At 33.8% G+C, this 17,001-nt stretch overlaps 2 protein-coding genes across 2 annotated transcripts in view; one reads left to right on the top strand and one right to left on the bottom strand.

Annotated features, from left to right (window-relative positions):
• LOC133184337 (ubiquitin carboxyl-terminal hydrolase 24-like) overlaps positions 1-17,001 on the top strand; it is a 376,170-nt gene that overhangs the window by 208,721 nt on the left and 150,448 nt on the right. The gene's annotated exons all lie outside the window — the stretch shown is intronic.
• On the bottom strand, positions 9,929-14,343 carry LOC133184706 (uncharacterized). Its single transcript, XM_061319778.1, has 5 exons — positions 14,104-14,343; positions 13,363-13,501; positions 12,800-12,994; positions 12,609-12,691; positions 9,929-11,543 (listed from the first exon to the last, which is right to left on the bottom strand). Exons 2-5 carry the CDS (start codon positions 13,496-13,498, stop codon positions 11,505-11,507), a joined length of 453 nt encoding a protein of 150 aa, XP_061175762.1. The 5' UTR covers positions 13,499-13,501; positions 14,104-14,343; the 3' UTR covers positions 9,929-11,504.

Raw genomic sequence — 17,001 nt, forward strand, 5'->3', positions numbered from 1 at the left:
ATCCAAATTTAACTCTTTACTATAGAAAGACATTGACGGCAAACTATTAACTAAATTTTATGATAAACATGATAACTTTAACATTTCTATCAACAACTTCCCTTATTTATTTAGCAATATACTATTATCACTTGGGTTTGTGTCTCGATGGAGATTCGATACACAAGAGCAAGTTCTATGTACGAACAAATAAGTTGATGATATAAGGGCATCAATGATCTCATACACAGTCAGTATTCAAATTCTATGGTCGATACAATGACTTTGTTTACAAAAACAATCTGTCGTTAGGTTGCTTGACTGACGTCTTTCAAACAAAAATGATGGTCCATTTTTCATACTGAATTGACTGAGTATTTCTCCATTTACCCGATCATGACAAAGGGCATGCGGCGGGTGTGACCTCTCGACAGGGAAAGCTTAGTCCTCCATGGCATCTGATCCCACCTCTGATGTTTTAAAAGTTTGCTCTGCTCACAGTTTGTATTGTGAAAAACATGGTCTCCAAAGACTACATAGATCTTGTGAAAGAGGAACAAAGGCATATTTTTAACATCAACCTCAGAGTACTTGTTTGTAGAATCAGACTGTTTTTTTTTTTAAATTAATTGTATAATGACTTGTAACGAGACAGGAAAATTCCCAAAGTCCATTTTTCTGGAAGAAGCCGTTCTATGATATCAAAACACCTAGTCTTTAATTTATCGTAAGGAATGGTTATATAAAGCGTTGAAGAATCATACGTTTTGGTGTTACTGACTTTGGGGAAAAAATTGTGATTTTAAATATTTTAAAAATGTAAAAGTTCGTCAGATATTTTAAAATACATAATTTATATGATTTACACAATTTTATGAATATGTTGAAGCATAGTGCGTCTTAAGTTTCTCCTTTATAGCAGTAAATATTTTTGTGAGAAGTAAAAATAAGGGATTGGTAGAGCATTTGCTGGAACCTGCATGTATCTTGTTTGTAAGGACTTTTCCTGAAGTTTAAGAATCCAGCATAGATAGGATAAATCGAATTCCATTTCGTTGACTGGAATGTTAAGACCATTTAAAGACTAAAGCGTGTTTCTGAGGAATTTCTTTCTTAGAGAGTGAACCTTGGAGTTGAGAGTGAACCTTGGAGTTGGATTTCCGAAAAAAAAAGAATTAAATCCAAGTTCTTCTAGCAGATCGCTAACTCGATGTCCTTGAGATGTGTAGGTAAATCAAAGTTATGCATAGATATGAATTTTGCTGTTTTTGCAGATCTAAGACTATATAGCAATCAATTGATTAAAATTTAGATATCAAATACATACATGTAAATACTGGAAAACTGGTTATTTTTGTCATACAATTTTGCTGTTCTACTGTCGTATGTGCATGTTTAAATGCAGTGTATGATCGATACAGCAAAAAAATTCCACATCTTGTCCTAATTTTGGAAAAAAATAAACTCATGCATTTTTATCCTAGGCGGCAGTTAACATTGAGCAGTATATATCATTATAGACACCTGAAAGAGGGGAGGGGGGAGGGGGGTTAAAGAGGTCCTTTAGATTGTCATTCTAGTACAATACTAGTATGTAGTTCATCTTTAATAACTTTTGTCAAAGATGACCATGAAATAAGGTGTACTGAACAACAACTGTATTCTGAAACTGATATAAATATATTGGTAGTAACATGTACAAATAAATCATGTATAACAACTTCCAGAGAAACAGGGAAAAACGCTGTAGTTGGGGGTCAATATTCGGCAGGGTCAATTTTCAACGCGTCTATGTCATAAGTGCCGAAAAAATAAATTACCGAGATGTTGAAAAATGACCCCAGGTATAAAATTTCACGACTTTTGATCTCAAATTTCAACGTTGAAAAGTCACCCTGGTTCAACATTCAACGTTGAAAAATGAAACCCGGGTCAATGTTCAACCCAGGTCAAAATTCTACGTTACACCGGTTGACAGGAGATGCTTAATCCTTCATGGCATCTGATCCCACCTCTGGTGATTTTAAAGGTACGTTTGCTCTGCTCCAAATTTGTATTGTTTTCATTGGACTTTTGAGCTTGTTCACTGTTCCTTATCTTCATATTTCATGTTAGGCGATTGTTTCTTCTTTTTTTTTTACCATTTTGGAAACTCCTTTTACTTGATCAATACAGGGGGCTCACGACGAGTGTTTTTTTGCCTTGTTCAAGATTCGTATTCTTTGCTGAATTTATGAGTTTGATAACTGTTCGTTATCTTCATCTTTTCATAGAGTTATTAGAAGAAAATAAATTATCTTTTGATTTAAATTTACATAAATGTATGTTGATTAACATGTGAATTCTTAAGTTATAGTATTTAAGTGTAAAACATCAGTTTTAAAACAGCAGTAATTACAAAGTACAATAAAATTTGTTTTAAAAATATCATTTAGATCTGTGTTTGTAATGCTTTTTCGTTTTATATGAAATTGTTGATTTTCTTTGTTACACACATATTATTAATAGAATTTTAAGATTTAAAGATTGTAGACTATTTATTTATTTATTTAGTTTATTTATTGAAACCAAAATATTTCCAAAATATAGATTTCTTGTTTCCTAGGTGACAGCAACATTTCTCGAAGTTCTGATTATTCTTAAATTTTCATAAATTTTAAGGGTGTGTTTTGTTAAAAATGAAAGTACATAATGTATATATTTCTGGAATAATAAGTTTCGACGATCGATTATTGAAAAAAAAAATCGATAATCTTCGATCGATTTTTTATTATAAGCGATAATCGATACAAAACTAATTTATCAAAACTCCCAACAAACAGTTAAGAGGCCAATTGGTCACAACGCCCGCCTGAATCACATTCACCTAGTTCTTCAGAATTGTAAAAGTTTTTCCCTCTGAAATTTTAACCCGTTGTCATATACAATGTAGTTTAGCTGATATAGTTGGTCATTTCTGTCTATAGTCAGTAAAACATCAAAGTATGAAACAGACGTGGCAGATATTTGGTGTATTTTATTTCAAGTTCACTGGGATATATCGAGTCGATATATTTGTTTTAAATATATTTCATTGTATAATAAATACAAAGGGATTGGATACAAATTCTTGTACATGTACGTTGGCTAATAAAGGGGTATAATTAGTAACCATCGGAATTCCATAAATTGTTGGTCTCAAAAAAATAGCAGATACAGTAAAATACGAGTACAGCAAAAACCCTTACAATTGAATTCACGCTCACAGCAAAGTGATTTTCTTTCTCTGTAATTTACAAAAGTATTTAAAAGATGTAATTGGACATAACCAGTTAAGTTTATAATGAATCAAAATTGTTCGTCCCTGCTAACTCCCCATTAGCGCGTTCTATTGTATCGTTAATAAGGAAATCCATCACCTTTTAATATTAACTTCAGACTATAATGAAGATTTTCAAATATGTAATCCGCTATCAATACATGACAACCTTAGTCTCACCCTTGGATCATTACCATGGACCAGAGGCCATGATTTTTATAATTTGTTAGTGGTCTAATTGTTAATTATTATATTGGAAGCAGTTTGTCAACTAGATGCCCATGTGTAAAGTTATTTTAAATTGTAATGCATTTTCAACATATGACCAACTTATTCCCATATTGGGGTACGGACGGACGCTAGACCCGGGGGACATACGTTTAATATTTTTTGATTAAGGGTTAAGTGCTATTGTAATAATATAAGTAGTTTGTCCGCTAGATGTCCTTTAGAAAAGTTTTTCAAAGATAAACAGTATTTTTAAGAACAGGGACTGAAGATACATTTGGGGAAAATGGGATAAGCACCTATTCAGCGACAAACACGACGCACCTGACAACCTGCATGCTGAGATGGAGGAGGAGCAGGTTTAGGTCAGCGACCACAGCCATTATGCAACGAAGGGACAACCATAAAAAAGATGGTATCAGAAGAAGAGCAGCAGGCCAGAGTGCAGAAGGCGACAAAGAGGTTTACTTGGATCAAGTGGCCACTTAAAAATAACTACGCAAAATACAAGAAGTTTGATTATGATGTAGATACCATTCTCAACTCAACAGTGATAGGGAGAGTGATGATAAGGTAAGGTAATGGCAGATTTGGCATGGAGGTCAAGCAACAACCCAGAGAAGCTGTGAACTTGACATGAATAATAGACAGAAACAGATTTAAGACATCTGGCATCAAAGTTCAGAACAATAGAAGAGGAAGAGACCTACTCGGGCTGAATTACAAGCGAACAAAAGAAGTTGAAGATTTTGAGTGTAGAAAGAAGCAGAAGAAAGAAAGAAAGAACAAGAACACAATTTAAAGCCAATCCATTCCAATTTACATCAAGCCTTTTAGGCAACAAATGGTCAGGAGAGTTCACAGCCAAGAAGGGAAGTTGAACATCTAAGGGATACATATGCATAGTGACCCAAGGAGAGCCGAAGATTTTGCAAATGTTCAACCAGTTAATTCAACCAGACAAACCAGAACATTTGTTCGATGAATAAGAGCCAAAGCTGTTACAAAATGTTAAAGATTATGAAGATAAGCTAGAGTAGAGTCGTTACCAGAACCGAACAGACTGCATGAATTGTCCAAAGTTGACACAAAGATTGTGGAAACATCTGAGAGAATGGGCCAGTTGTCGAAAAGTTGGTACCAAGCTGAGTAATGCAGTAATGCTAACGAAGAAAATTCGAAGACACTGAAACAGTTCCCTAAGACTACCACTGTTGAACGTTGAAGAAATTTTTTTCTAGTACAAGTAATTTTGACAGGGACGCGTGCAGAAAGGAGTAGAAGACATTTCAGGATGCGTTGAACATACTGGTATTCTAACTACTAAATATCTTCAAATTATCAGGGAGGTGAAAGAGATGAAAGGAGAAGTGGCCATCATACAGCTAGATCTAGCAAATGTTTATGATCCCATACCTCATAACTAGTCGAACTCACACCACAGCAATACCATGTATCAGATAAAATTCAGAAGATGTTTAAGAGTTATTTCGGTAAACTGCCATTAATTTTCACGATTTAGACTGAACAACATCGTTGCGAAACTTGGAGGTTGAAATCGTCACAGGCTGTACTGTTCCAGTAATCCTGTTCATGAACATGTTAGTAAATTGGATGAAAAAGAAGAATAAAGATACGAAGGATGAAGATAGGTGTATCTCATATCAGAATTTTTATGAACGATTTGTAAGCCAGCATGAAGACGATTATTGAAGCAAGACGGATACCGAAGGAGAATGAGGATATCATCAGTTGGGCTCCTATGGAAATGCCAGGAGGCTTGTGTTGAAGAAGTTGAAGAAGGGAAGATTGGGTGGTGAGAAGTTGAAAATAAGAGATGTTATTCCATCAGTCTGGAAAGTGTAATATTTTCCACTGGGAGTCCAGGAATTGTAAGGCATTCCTCATGAAGGGTTTTATGGGTCGTCGGTGTAGCTGGAATACAGACAGAAACTCATCGGACTGGGCTTGATCACTTCAGTCGGTGCACCTTTGGAGATTAGATTGGACAGCACCGAAACCGCGTGTGAAAGATACATATTAAAGTTGGTTTATATTTGTTCAGCCATTCATGGGAAGCTGAAAATGTTTCAAAAGTTTTCAATCTGCATACAACGCAAAAGGAACAATGAAAACTGAGTCACTCAGATAAATTACATGTTGCGTTGCCAAATGGTACCCTATTATATACATATATATTTTTTGAATGTCAAAAGAAGCATATTCATTGATGTGTTTGACAATTTATTGTCATTTAACTCGATTCAAATTGCATAAACACCAGAAAAGACAAATTTTAGCTTATATAGTGTAGATTCAAGCTTTTTAAATCGTTGTCCTTGGGTCTAGTATGCGGTCATTAGTTCATTAAAAATCTTCTAAGGGACTGCTGGGCCAAAATTATTCATTCTGATGTGCAAGCATCTGCATGAACTGTGGGGTTAGGTTGTGGCCACAATTGAGGGTTTCCTTTTTTAATAATAATATACATTTGTAGATAGAAAATCTTCAAAACTTTCAAACCGGTTACGGTAGCCTAGTGCCTAGTGGTATAGCCTTCGCCTCGTGATCTGGAGCCTCGGGTTCGATTCTCGTTCGCCGCGTCAAACCTAAGACGTAAACATAGGTAGTGACCGTTCCTTCGCTAAGCGCCCGGAACTAGAACTGAAAGTCACGTACTGGTCTTCGTATCGATTGTTTCAACTTAGACATTGACAAAGGCTCGTGTGAATGAAAGGGGTGTAAGAGGGCGACCATTTTATTGGGGGGGGGGGGTGGAAATAATTTGCCCTCAAAAATGTTGAAAATTACAAAAGCCCATTGAGCTCATTTTCGTAGGTAAAAAAATATATTTTTCGCGTTATAACGCGAAACATTCGCGAATAAACGCGTAACTTACGCGTTATAACGCGTAACTTTCGCATTATAACGCAAAACTTTCCCTGTAAAACAGAGACATTTGCATAAGTCTCCATTTTCTTTTAATTTAATGATCTAGTTTATTCATTACAATGAAAAACGAAAGACTATTTTGAACTTGGATTATCACGAGCTGCCATTGAATGTGTCTCTCCTCTTTCTAAATCTTTTTTTGCCGTCACATTTTGTCTTTCTCAGTGTTGTTCAATACAAGTGTTGAAGCGTATAGTAGAGGAGCGAAAATACAAGTCTAATTTTAATTAGATTGAACACTCTCTATAGAATTTGAAATAAAAGATCTCAGAAAATTGACAACAATGAGGTAAATTTGTATATTTCACGGAACAATTGTGTCACATCACATGAGTAACCTAATGTGAAAATTGGATGACAAATATTTGTTTCAAATATTTCATCTCCGATAGACTCACTGTAGAAATACAACATTGTATTTTAAGGTTGCATCAATTGGTCATACCATTACTTACGAAAACATTGACAATTTATTCAAAGAAAGCAACGAATGGAGATCTTCCTGAGAAAAAAAAATTAGTCTATAGAATTTCTTGGATTCAACAAGTGAAAAACAAGAAGATCTTTAAAGGAATATTCATTTAATTGATTAGTAGGGTTTTGAGATTAAATGCAAAATCAACACTAATCTATCCATTTCTCGCATCAATTCTCTTTTACATCTTCTGAAGAAATGTCATTTATAAATTCATAGAAGTCCCCCTCTGCGTTCATGTTTTTAATCTGTCAGTCAAGATCACAGGTTTCTGAGTAACATGACTATATATGTATAATTTCGCGTTATAACGCGAAAGTTTCGCCTTTATTCGCGAAAGTTTCGCGTTATAACGCGAAAAATATATTTTTTTACCTACGAAAATGAGCTCAATGGGCTTTCGTAGAAAATAAATTATCTGTCCTCAACTGACAAAAAAAAAATCTATCCTTAACTGGTACTACTACCCCCCTCCCCTTAAAAAAATGTTCAAAAGTTAACAATGGACAGGAACAGGTAATCATGGGCCACCGACCTTAAGAGGTTCATTTGGAATGATGTCTTTTCTCCAAATTACTACATGTATATGTATTTAAAATGCAGCTCTTATACTCCACTGATTCTGGAACTCAAACTCTATAGAGCTTTAGGACCAATGATCAATAAATCTTGTAAATAGTCATAATCTCAGTAATCATATTTCAAATTCAGACTATAGAACACTTTGACAGAATTTTCATCGCCTTTTTCAAAATCAGAAGCGTTAACAATTAGTTGTTGTGGGAATTCTGTATATGGGAACAAACCTGATGACGCAGAACAAGGGTTATCACTTAGGAGCTCCACAGACGGACAATGCTCCGATACAGTACGCATTGAAGGCAGGATTGAATAGGCCCTTCACACTGGTATGCATTAATAATGAATGATTTGAGTCCTTTTTTGTGTCGAGGGCTTATAAAGTATAAAAACAGGTAAATTAAAAAGTTTGGACTTATTCACCACTTGCTGAGCGATTCATCAACTCTTATTAGGTATATGGCTTGGGTCTTACCCAAAGAAGGTGTACTTTTGATTTACAGCACCGCTCATAAATAGTGCTGGAAACTCTCACGGACAGGTGAACAGCGATGAGGGGCTTTTGCCTTTGAGGATTCCGGAGCACGTTGGGTAAATAAAATACATATCGGTATTCTCGAGATCGAAGATGAATTTACAAACTCTTGAGATTTAGGTTATTATCTTCTAAGGATTAAATTGACATTCAATGGATATCCACAAGCGATCAGTGCTTTTTCAATATTGATTTAAGAAAATAATTTTCATTTTCTCATTTGTTGGCGAGACTTGCATTGGAATTTATTTTTGTTTTGCGTACTTTAGTAAAATTGAATTGAGGGGATTAATGCCTGACGATGTCCCAGCTGAATTACGATTTCGTCGGGGTGTCGTCCACCCAGCTCCCTTATGTTCATGACAGCTTCCCTCCCGGATCAAGAATCAGTGCCGTAAAATACAACACCATGAGGAGTGTCCAGCGGCCCAGAAACACGGTCTTCAAAGAACCGCAAGAAATGGACAAAAACAAACACGGACTACGGCTTCCACAGTTACAAGTTCATAGGCATGGCGTAAGAAGAAAGATGGACCACACAGTCCGAGGAACAACAAACGTGGAACGTCAGAAAGCTTATTTCCGACTGAAGGGTATTCCCCTTCATCAAGTGTACTCCTTATATCGTGCCAAAACTGACCGCACTGACAATGACCAAACGTCTCAAAATGGACCAAAAAACACAAACATGTCTTTGACAAGTCTTTGGAAAGACCCAACTTTTCTTCAAAATGAACTTACAAGCATTGATGTAGCTGACACTATTTCTTCACGGACAAGTGATTTCAGTGAATTTGGTGCATTCTCACGCAAAAGCCGATTGCAGGAAATGGACAGAGAATCCCCTGTCCCAGGGGTGCTACCGGGAAGAAAATCAAGGGATAAAAGGAGTCGCAAATTGGGGAACATCGTGTCCTCAAAACGCCTTCAACAGTTATTGGACAGTGACGATCCTTTAGATCCAGACGCGTTCTATCATCGCTAGAGAAATTTATTCATTCAAGATTTTACATTACTTTTTTTACCCGCGCAAAAAATTGCTTATAGGTTTCACGACGATTAATTATACTGACACGTCAGATAAAAATGTTCAATAAATCTCACTCAACAAGTAATGAGAAAATCTTTCTGCATAATTTGTTTTGGATTTACAAAAACTAATTTCACGAGTCAGCATTGAGAGGTAACATTTTCCTGCTAGAATTATTTACTTATCTTTCTCTATCAAAACTTGAACAAAGCATACAATTCCTTCTGAACCGAATAGTCTGTCAACGGTCTGGCACATCTAGAGATCGACTAATAATGAAAAACGATAATCGTTTAGCAAACACCATTTATTCATTTTGAATGTGTGTTGTTGCGCAGTGCCAGCTAGTTTTGTTCATGCACTAGGTGCAAGAACTGTTATTGTGAAAATCTTAACTACAAAACTATCAAAGCAATTTCAGCACATGACCCACACAATAGATCGAATACAGCAGTAGAGTAATTTGATCTCGATATTTTTAATCGAAATCAAAAACTGAATTTTAAAATTCTTTGCTATATACTATCTGGATTAATACTTAAGAACATGTAATTTATAACTGTTCGAGATCAAATTTCTCTCTCGTTTCTCTCTATACATGTAATTCATACGCCAAATGAACAAACTACAATACTATACAAATTAACAAGGTTATACATGTACTCGTAGATCAACAATTATTAGTCATTCGGTAAATTTAAAGTCCTCTGACTATAAATGACATATTAAAAGGCACTTCAGTATTTAAAGGACTGGCAAAGCACATGGTAATATATATATATATATATATATATATATATATATATATATATATATATATATATATATATATATATATATATATATGGCAGGATCATAAGGTATATGTCATCCAAGCTCTTAAAATTATGGTACTTACTATAACTTTTAATTATCAAACAAGTGAGATTATTTTCCACAAGATGATCAGGTATTAATAATACATGTACACAATTATAATGAAATGCTGACCTGCTGAATTAAAATTATTTTCAATCATGACAGACAAGGATTACACAATTTTTCAGGTTTAACCATACAAACAAAAACGATTATCTCAATGACGCCATCTTGGGTTAGGGTACAGTTGCAGCCGTTAATGGTTAACACAAAGTTGGTATATTTATAGGACACAGCACCATACGTATTATATCAGAGATATGATATAAACAATGTAATTTAAAAATTCAGTGAAAAATATACTTAATTTATTTAGATTACTATTACATGTACTGATATAAAGTAGCAGACGATATGGTTCCTTTATCTTCATCAATAACTTTGATGATAACAATAACTTTAGACTATACATGTGCATGTAACGTTATATGGAAAATCGGGTACTAGTATATTTGAGATATCAAAGAATATGGATGAACAAGGCGAGAAAAATGCCTATTGTGCAACAAATAAGAAAGTGAAAATTAAATCTCAAATAAGAAAAAAAATTCTTATATAGATATTTCATTTAACATTAACATATACTTTATGTAAAAATATCCACAAATAGCAACAATCTAAAAAGAATGAAATTATTCGTCAATGAAAGACATACATACACCAAACAGGGGCAAAAATGGCCCATTCTTCATACTGAACTCAATTTTTCCATTTGAGTTGGTCTTCGCTCCATTTTTTTGAAAGATTTCTACACTCAAAGTATGTATAAAAATATACATTTTTGGTTAACAAAACATGGAGCAAAGACCCACTATACCTTAAAAATACACTTTTATGACACCAAACGAACCCGAAGAATACCACATTTTTTTAAAAAAAAAATCATAGAATGATTTTCGACGAAGGAATTTTCTGCAGCAGAGTTTTTTTCATCAAAATTTCATACATTTCAGTGATAAGACCTTTACTCTCAATATACTTAAATCACAAATTAACTTTTATATATTTGAAGCTATAGGCATTTTGCACGCCTTGTTCGCTCATCTCCTTAGCAGTGTTTGGCACTACGAGTACCGAATTAATTCCGACGGTGAATAAAATTTAACTTAGTCTTTATTTACAAATAAAATTTTGGTCAAATATTTTTATTTCGTTTCCACAAATGAATTTTAACTTCTTAATATCAGCCCTTATTCGTCACCATAATAAGTTATACTTTTTTGTGATATGTGTAATGTGTAATAAAAATGCTACATTCCTAAAACAGTTTAACACACACGCACGCACACACACACATCTTCATGAACAATTCCTTCCAAAATGAATATAGTGTGGAAAAAGCTTTGTAAGCATCCATGTATTTCACGTGTAATGGTAAGAGGTTTGTAAGCCTTCCTCATGTACTGGTATATCGATAAGAAATGATGAGGCTTTGGTTATGGAATAATGATACAGAGAATGGTGGTTTATGGCAACAGGTGATGTGAAACCTGCTATTGCATTTCAGCATTCATACGGAATGTAAAATTTTCTGCATAATGGCAAAATCCTGAAAGAAAACAAGAAAAAAGAGCTTATCCGAGTACTCAAACAGGTTTAAACAAACGTACAAAACATGAGAATGACATGTGCATTATTTGACTCTCGTGCTATAAGAATACACTTCCAGAGTCTTTCCAGAAGTACATTTATCTTTCTACATATTGGACTCGGATGTGGGGTATACATGTATTTTGAGAGGGACGGGCATAATTTGAACTAACTTAAATTTACAACATATGGTTGTTCCTAGAGTCATCCATTCTGATTGATAATATATGAATATGTGATGTCATTTCATTAACGTTGATTTATAAGCACAAATTGCGCGAAAGCTATCGTCTTAATCTGGTAGGAAAAGTCAAAAACGTGGTATCTTAAAGGCGTAGACGTTTTTCCTGAGAAGAATATTTCAGCATCATACTCTGTTGCCGACAGAAATCCTTTCCCATACTAGCTCAATGTTGTAGCCCTGTACTATCTTCGTTTGAACCAACATTTGAGCATAAATTATAGCTTTTGCATGCTTTTACTAAATGTTTAGAGATAAAACATGGATAATTCATATTTTACCTCCTTTTACACGAATTATTAATCATTTTCTAGATCACATTTTCGTTATTTATTTATTTATTTATTTATATGACTGGTTTTTTTTTTCTTTTTCTAACCCATCTACTGTTATCTGGCTACACAACCGTCTCCACAAGCCTTTTAATTATTTTCGAGATCTAATTTCGTTTGTTAAACTGAACGTGAAATTCACTATGTCGAAGAGGAAGCTAAATTGATCAACATCCTAGTCGTTAAATCTGAATCGTTTAGGATATGACTATTAGTGATTTCCTGCACCTTAATGTTTGCACAGAACTTATAACTAGGACAGTGGTGAACAACTTCATACGTTGTTTATTTTTCTTATGCAATCAAGATAGCTTAATTAACAAGATGCATCAACATATAAAACGACTAAATCAATTTCAATATATTTAAGCTTTTACATCTAACAGTGCATTTTCAATATGTCCATCAAATTCATGAATTGAGCATTTACATCTTCTAATACAATTTCTACCTGTGGCACGGCGAAGAGTAAGGATTGCGCAATGTAAAACTGTCGTTGTACTTTGTCGTGTTTCCAGAGGTGAACTACATCGCCTGGGGATATAAAATAGCTAATATTTCACTGAATTATCCCGTTTAGAATTTTGTTTTTACGAATAGACAATGTGTGTTTGATGCTTTTGATGTTCTTTTGTTGTATACCTCTAATAGTCTTCTCGTAATTCCCTTCTACATTCCCAACGAAGAAATTCCCCTGGCAAGTGGTGATCTGGTCATATTTATGAATATTCAGAAACAAATCATGCGTGACAGGGCAGAAAATGGCCGTACCACTGTCTTTCCAGTCTGTTGTTGAGAAAACACTGCTGTTTCGACTAATTGGGATCAAATGCTTCCCTTAGAAAAAAAATTCAGTATTTTTTTTTTAAATAAACATGGCATCAGTTATTTAATAATCACCAGAGTTGTAATTAAAGAAATAAACCAGGCTTTTCTTAAAATTACGTTTTTGCATTGCCTCTTATATATATGTACATGTATTAGCAACTTGAATTTATTGTGCGATTTTCAATATATATATATATATATATATATATATATATATATATATATATATATATATATATATATATATATATATATATATATATATATATCGATTTCCCATACTGATTTTTTTAGAGTACAAATAACCAAAAAGTTGTGACTCTAATAATTCGGTGAAGACCATAGAATACTTAAAATATATGTGGACAAGTACTTACTGTATAAGGGAGTTGTTTCCGGGGGTTGTTCTGTATATTCGTCATCTACCCTCCTTCTTTTCAGGTTATGAACAGCGCCACAGTCCATAAGAGGTGTATTATTGTTATCCAAGATGTCGGTAGTTTCTAAACTCATGATCTGTCCCAAGAAAAAAAAAATTTTTTCCCTACTTTTCGAGTACATGTATCAATATTGTACATTAATTTTCAGTTTTCAGTAACATTGATGTATTCTCCGATGAAGTGAGCTCGTAAGCTAAAATGAGCCGTACTTTATTTCTTATTATGAAGTCAATTTGTGAGCAATCAATCCACAATATAAATGAATGAAGCTTTTAGCATAGGATTGAATCGTGCTAGACAGGCTTTATTCTTTTGGTTTGTGGCACTTTTTTCCTTTCACTTGGCAATTCTCTTAACATTATTCTTGAATCTACTAGAAAATAGTTCGTAATAAAACATTTACTTTTTCATCCGAATGGACCGCCATATCAAATGTATATTTAAAAAAAAAAATGTTTCTCTTTATATGGTGAAAATAAAACATGTTCCTTCTGTACTATTTTTATTATTTCAAATGGTTGATATTTTAAATCTCCAGCGTACCTAGCATATGCATTCTTCTTAATACATTTTCTCAGTTTTGGCGCCATTGACATGAAAGTGAAATAACTAAAAGGTCACTAAATCTGTGTATTTTTTAACATCTCTAGATTCTCCATAAGAATATACAATACTTACCTTTGTAAACTAGCTAGATTTCTGTCACCGTATTTTTTTTTTCAAAACAATGTCATCGTATCACTTATCACGAATTGACCTACTTTCCATACTCCGAATTCACCTGAAATAATTGCACCTGTTTACCAACAACTAGCAAGCAGCGACAATGTCATGATGACAGTACGGCAAAAGATTTGTAACAGAAGATTTAACTAGGCGCTGTAATCCCTTTCTTGAGAACGTTACCTTTGTTTACATATGGAAATCCACCTGGGTCTTGTCTCGTGAAAGTTGCTAGTTTAAAATAATTCATGAACATATCCTATAATAGTGTATGACCTTAAAAAAATCAACTGAAGTTGTTTCAAATAGTTATTTTTACCCAGTATTTTTAGTATTTTGCTTTAATGTAATAGCTTACAACTTCCAAACATCGATAGACCAATTCATTAGACAATGAACAGCTAGGCCTGTTATACGCGGGGGAAGGTGTCAGGAAGGGGGGGGGGGCTCCAATTTCTCCACTTATTCTGAGAATTTTTTTTTTTTTTGCTTAAGTTTCGATATGTAGAAATTCAGAAATTCATTAATTTAGACGCTGCTGCCCCCCTTTCATACACACTTTTTGTTGCTGTCAGGTCGAAATCGTCCGGCAACTTAGAGAGTCCCCACCCCGCCCCCAAAAATAGAATTTCCAAAAACGTTGTTAGCTGTGGGCCTGATGAAGACTTTGTAGCAAACTTGCACTCAGAGCGATGGATACTGTTTACAAACGCCAGGTACTATAATTATACACGTACACGTACATCCCAATTTGCTTCTGTGTAAACAATAGCTTTCACACTTCGCCGCTCCATTGACCACAGATTACCGCTCTTCTTGCCGCTCCATTGACCACAGATATTGCCATTACAAATTTTGTAATTTTGTTTTTCTCATTTAAAATTCATATTTCTTTTTAATTTTTTTTTTTTGTGGAAAATTATTGGGGCGGCGAGCACCGCCCCTGCCGCCCCTTTGCCGACGCCCCTTTTAGTATTAATGAATTTTACAACCCAGTGTAAATGCAGAACAAGACTTGAATGATACCGGTAAGGAAGGACCCCAGTTTTCATATTTTTTTGGTGAAAATAGGCCCATAGCAGGTGTTTCAAAAGGGGGAAACCTCCAACAAAAATTGACCAAAAAAAAGGAAACGCCCAAACTTTTTTTTTCAAATGCTGAAACTTTTTACAGTGTTCGATCGTACGCCAATAAAAAGTGTGTGTGGGGGGGGGGGGGGGGGGGGGGGGCAAGCAGCTTCCAAATGACATTTACCAGAAAATGTAGGCCATGCCCCCCCCCTCCCGGGCGTTTTATGAGTCTGTAAAAGTTTTTTTTCATTTGAATCATTGAAATAATATCTTACGTATTTAAAAATCCCCCCAAAATACACTACAAAGGTTCCGTTTCTAACCAGAAATTCTAGAAGACTTATAACCCCCCTCCCCCCCTTCTTTCATCATACTATCTTAACTAAAAAAATATTTGGCTGATCTAGACACAAAATTAAAGCAAATAACTTTTAAAATCTGTCAATTTACCTTCTATCAAGTTAAATGTTCACAATTAGTATCACTTTAATTAATATATTAACAAAAGATGAAAATTTATGAGAAAAATATACTTAAATGGAAAATTTCAAATTATCACAATTTAACATTTATAAACATATTTTCAGAATTTCATGGTTAAACACCTACTTTTTTCTTTGAAATATTAGATTTTTATCGATTTTGTTTAAAACCTTAAGAATACTAGTATGTTGTACTTCACGTTTTTTTCTTCTTCCTACAACTTCTAGAACATGTACTAGTATATCTTCCATAATTCAATCAACATCAACATGAAAACTTTCAGTGAAACATATATCTTTAGAAAATTGTTTGTTTTGAAACACAGTAAGAGTCTCGTATTTTAAGAAAAAAAATACATTACTATTTTTATGAAATTAGTAATTATTGGAAATATTGTAAGAACCGTGAATTAAGTTGTACAATGTGCATGTGCATGCACATCAATTACAACATTTTGTGAAGTTGAAGATCAAAACCTTTTTAGACATACAATCAAATTCACACTGCACTTGTTCAATATCATTAAAAAGGTTTAAAGTAAGATAAATTTATTGTTAATAATTAGATATTTTCAGTAAAGTATCACTGTTGATGTCGTCACGCGAGTAAGGAGCTACCTTAAGTTTCTACTATAAAAAAAGTTTTCCAATGAAATACATGTATATAGGGAACAATGAAATTGCGACTTTCTTATACTGTATTTTTTTGTCAGGATAAGAAAACATGAAGGGGAGAGGAATGTTAATTATATTCCCATATTTTTGAGGTTTTTCCTATAATCTACAATTACCATGATTACAAGGACATAGAAATTCCATTGAACACATAGAACAGAAGCTTAAAGTTTTGTTATCTCGTTGATAATTTCAACAAAAATGTATCGTACTCTTTAATACTCGTATACCATATTACATATACATGCAAGTCAGTTCTCTCATATTTAAATTAATTTGGAAGCCATTGACCCGCTTACAGTGGTAAGTCGGCACATCTTTTTCAGATTAACACATTCTATTGTATTTTAAATTATGTCTTTGGGATAGACATTGATATTTGATCTTTTATTTTCGTAAACAATAAACAATATACCTATACAATTTATTCAAAAGTAAAATCATTTTTGTCTGTAAGCATATGCATTTTATGCATATCATAATCTCCTGTATGAATAATTCTTCGTATAATATACATTTTTAACAAATATGATCAAAATCAGTTAGAGCTTATACTTCATGCAAGAATAAAAATGTTTCATTCCTGCATAAAAGATTCTTAAGAATAAGTCCCTATTTTGTCAAAG

The sequence above is a fragment of the Saccostrea echinata genome, unplaced genomic scaffold (assembly GCF_033153115.1).
Source record: "Saccostrea echinata isolate AGI-Se365-2 ecotype Australia unplaced genomic scaffold, CSIRO_AGI_Sech_v1 ptg000010l, whole genome shotgun sequence".
In the NCBI taxonomy this organism is placed as follows: domain Eukaryota; kingdom Metazoa; phylum Mollusca; class Bivalvia; order Ostreida; family Ostreidae; genus Saccostrea; species Saccostrea echinata.

Excerpts from the sequence above, each read along its gene's own strand:
- LOC133184706 (XM_061319778.1), bottom strand. The coding sequence starts at position 13,498 with ATGAGTTTAGAAACTACCGACATCTTGGATAACAATAATACACCTCTT. Across the intron at positions 12,995-13,362 it reads GGAAACAACTCCCTTATACA|GGAAGCATTTGATCCCAATT; the intron begins GTAAGTACTTGT and ends TTTTTTTCTAAG. Across the intron at positions 11,544-12,608 it reads TACTCTTCGCCGTGCCACAG|GATTTTGCCATTATGCAGAA; the intron begins GTAGAAATTGTA and ends GTTTTCTTTCAG.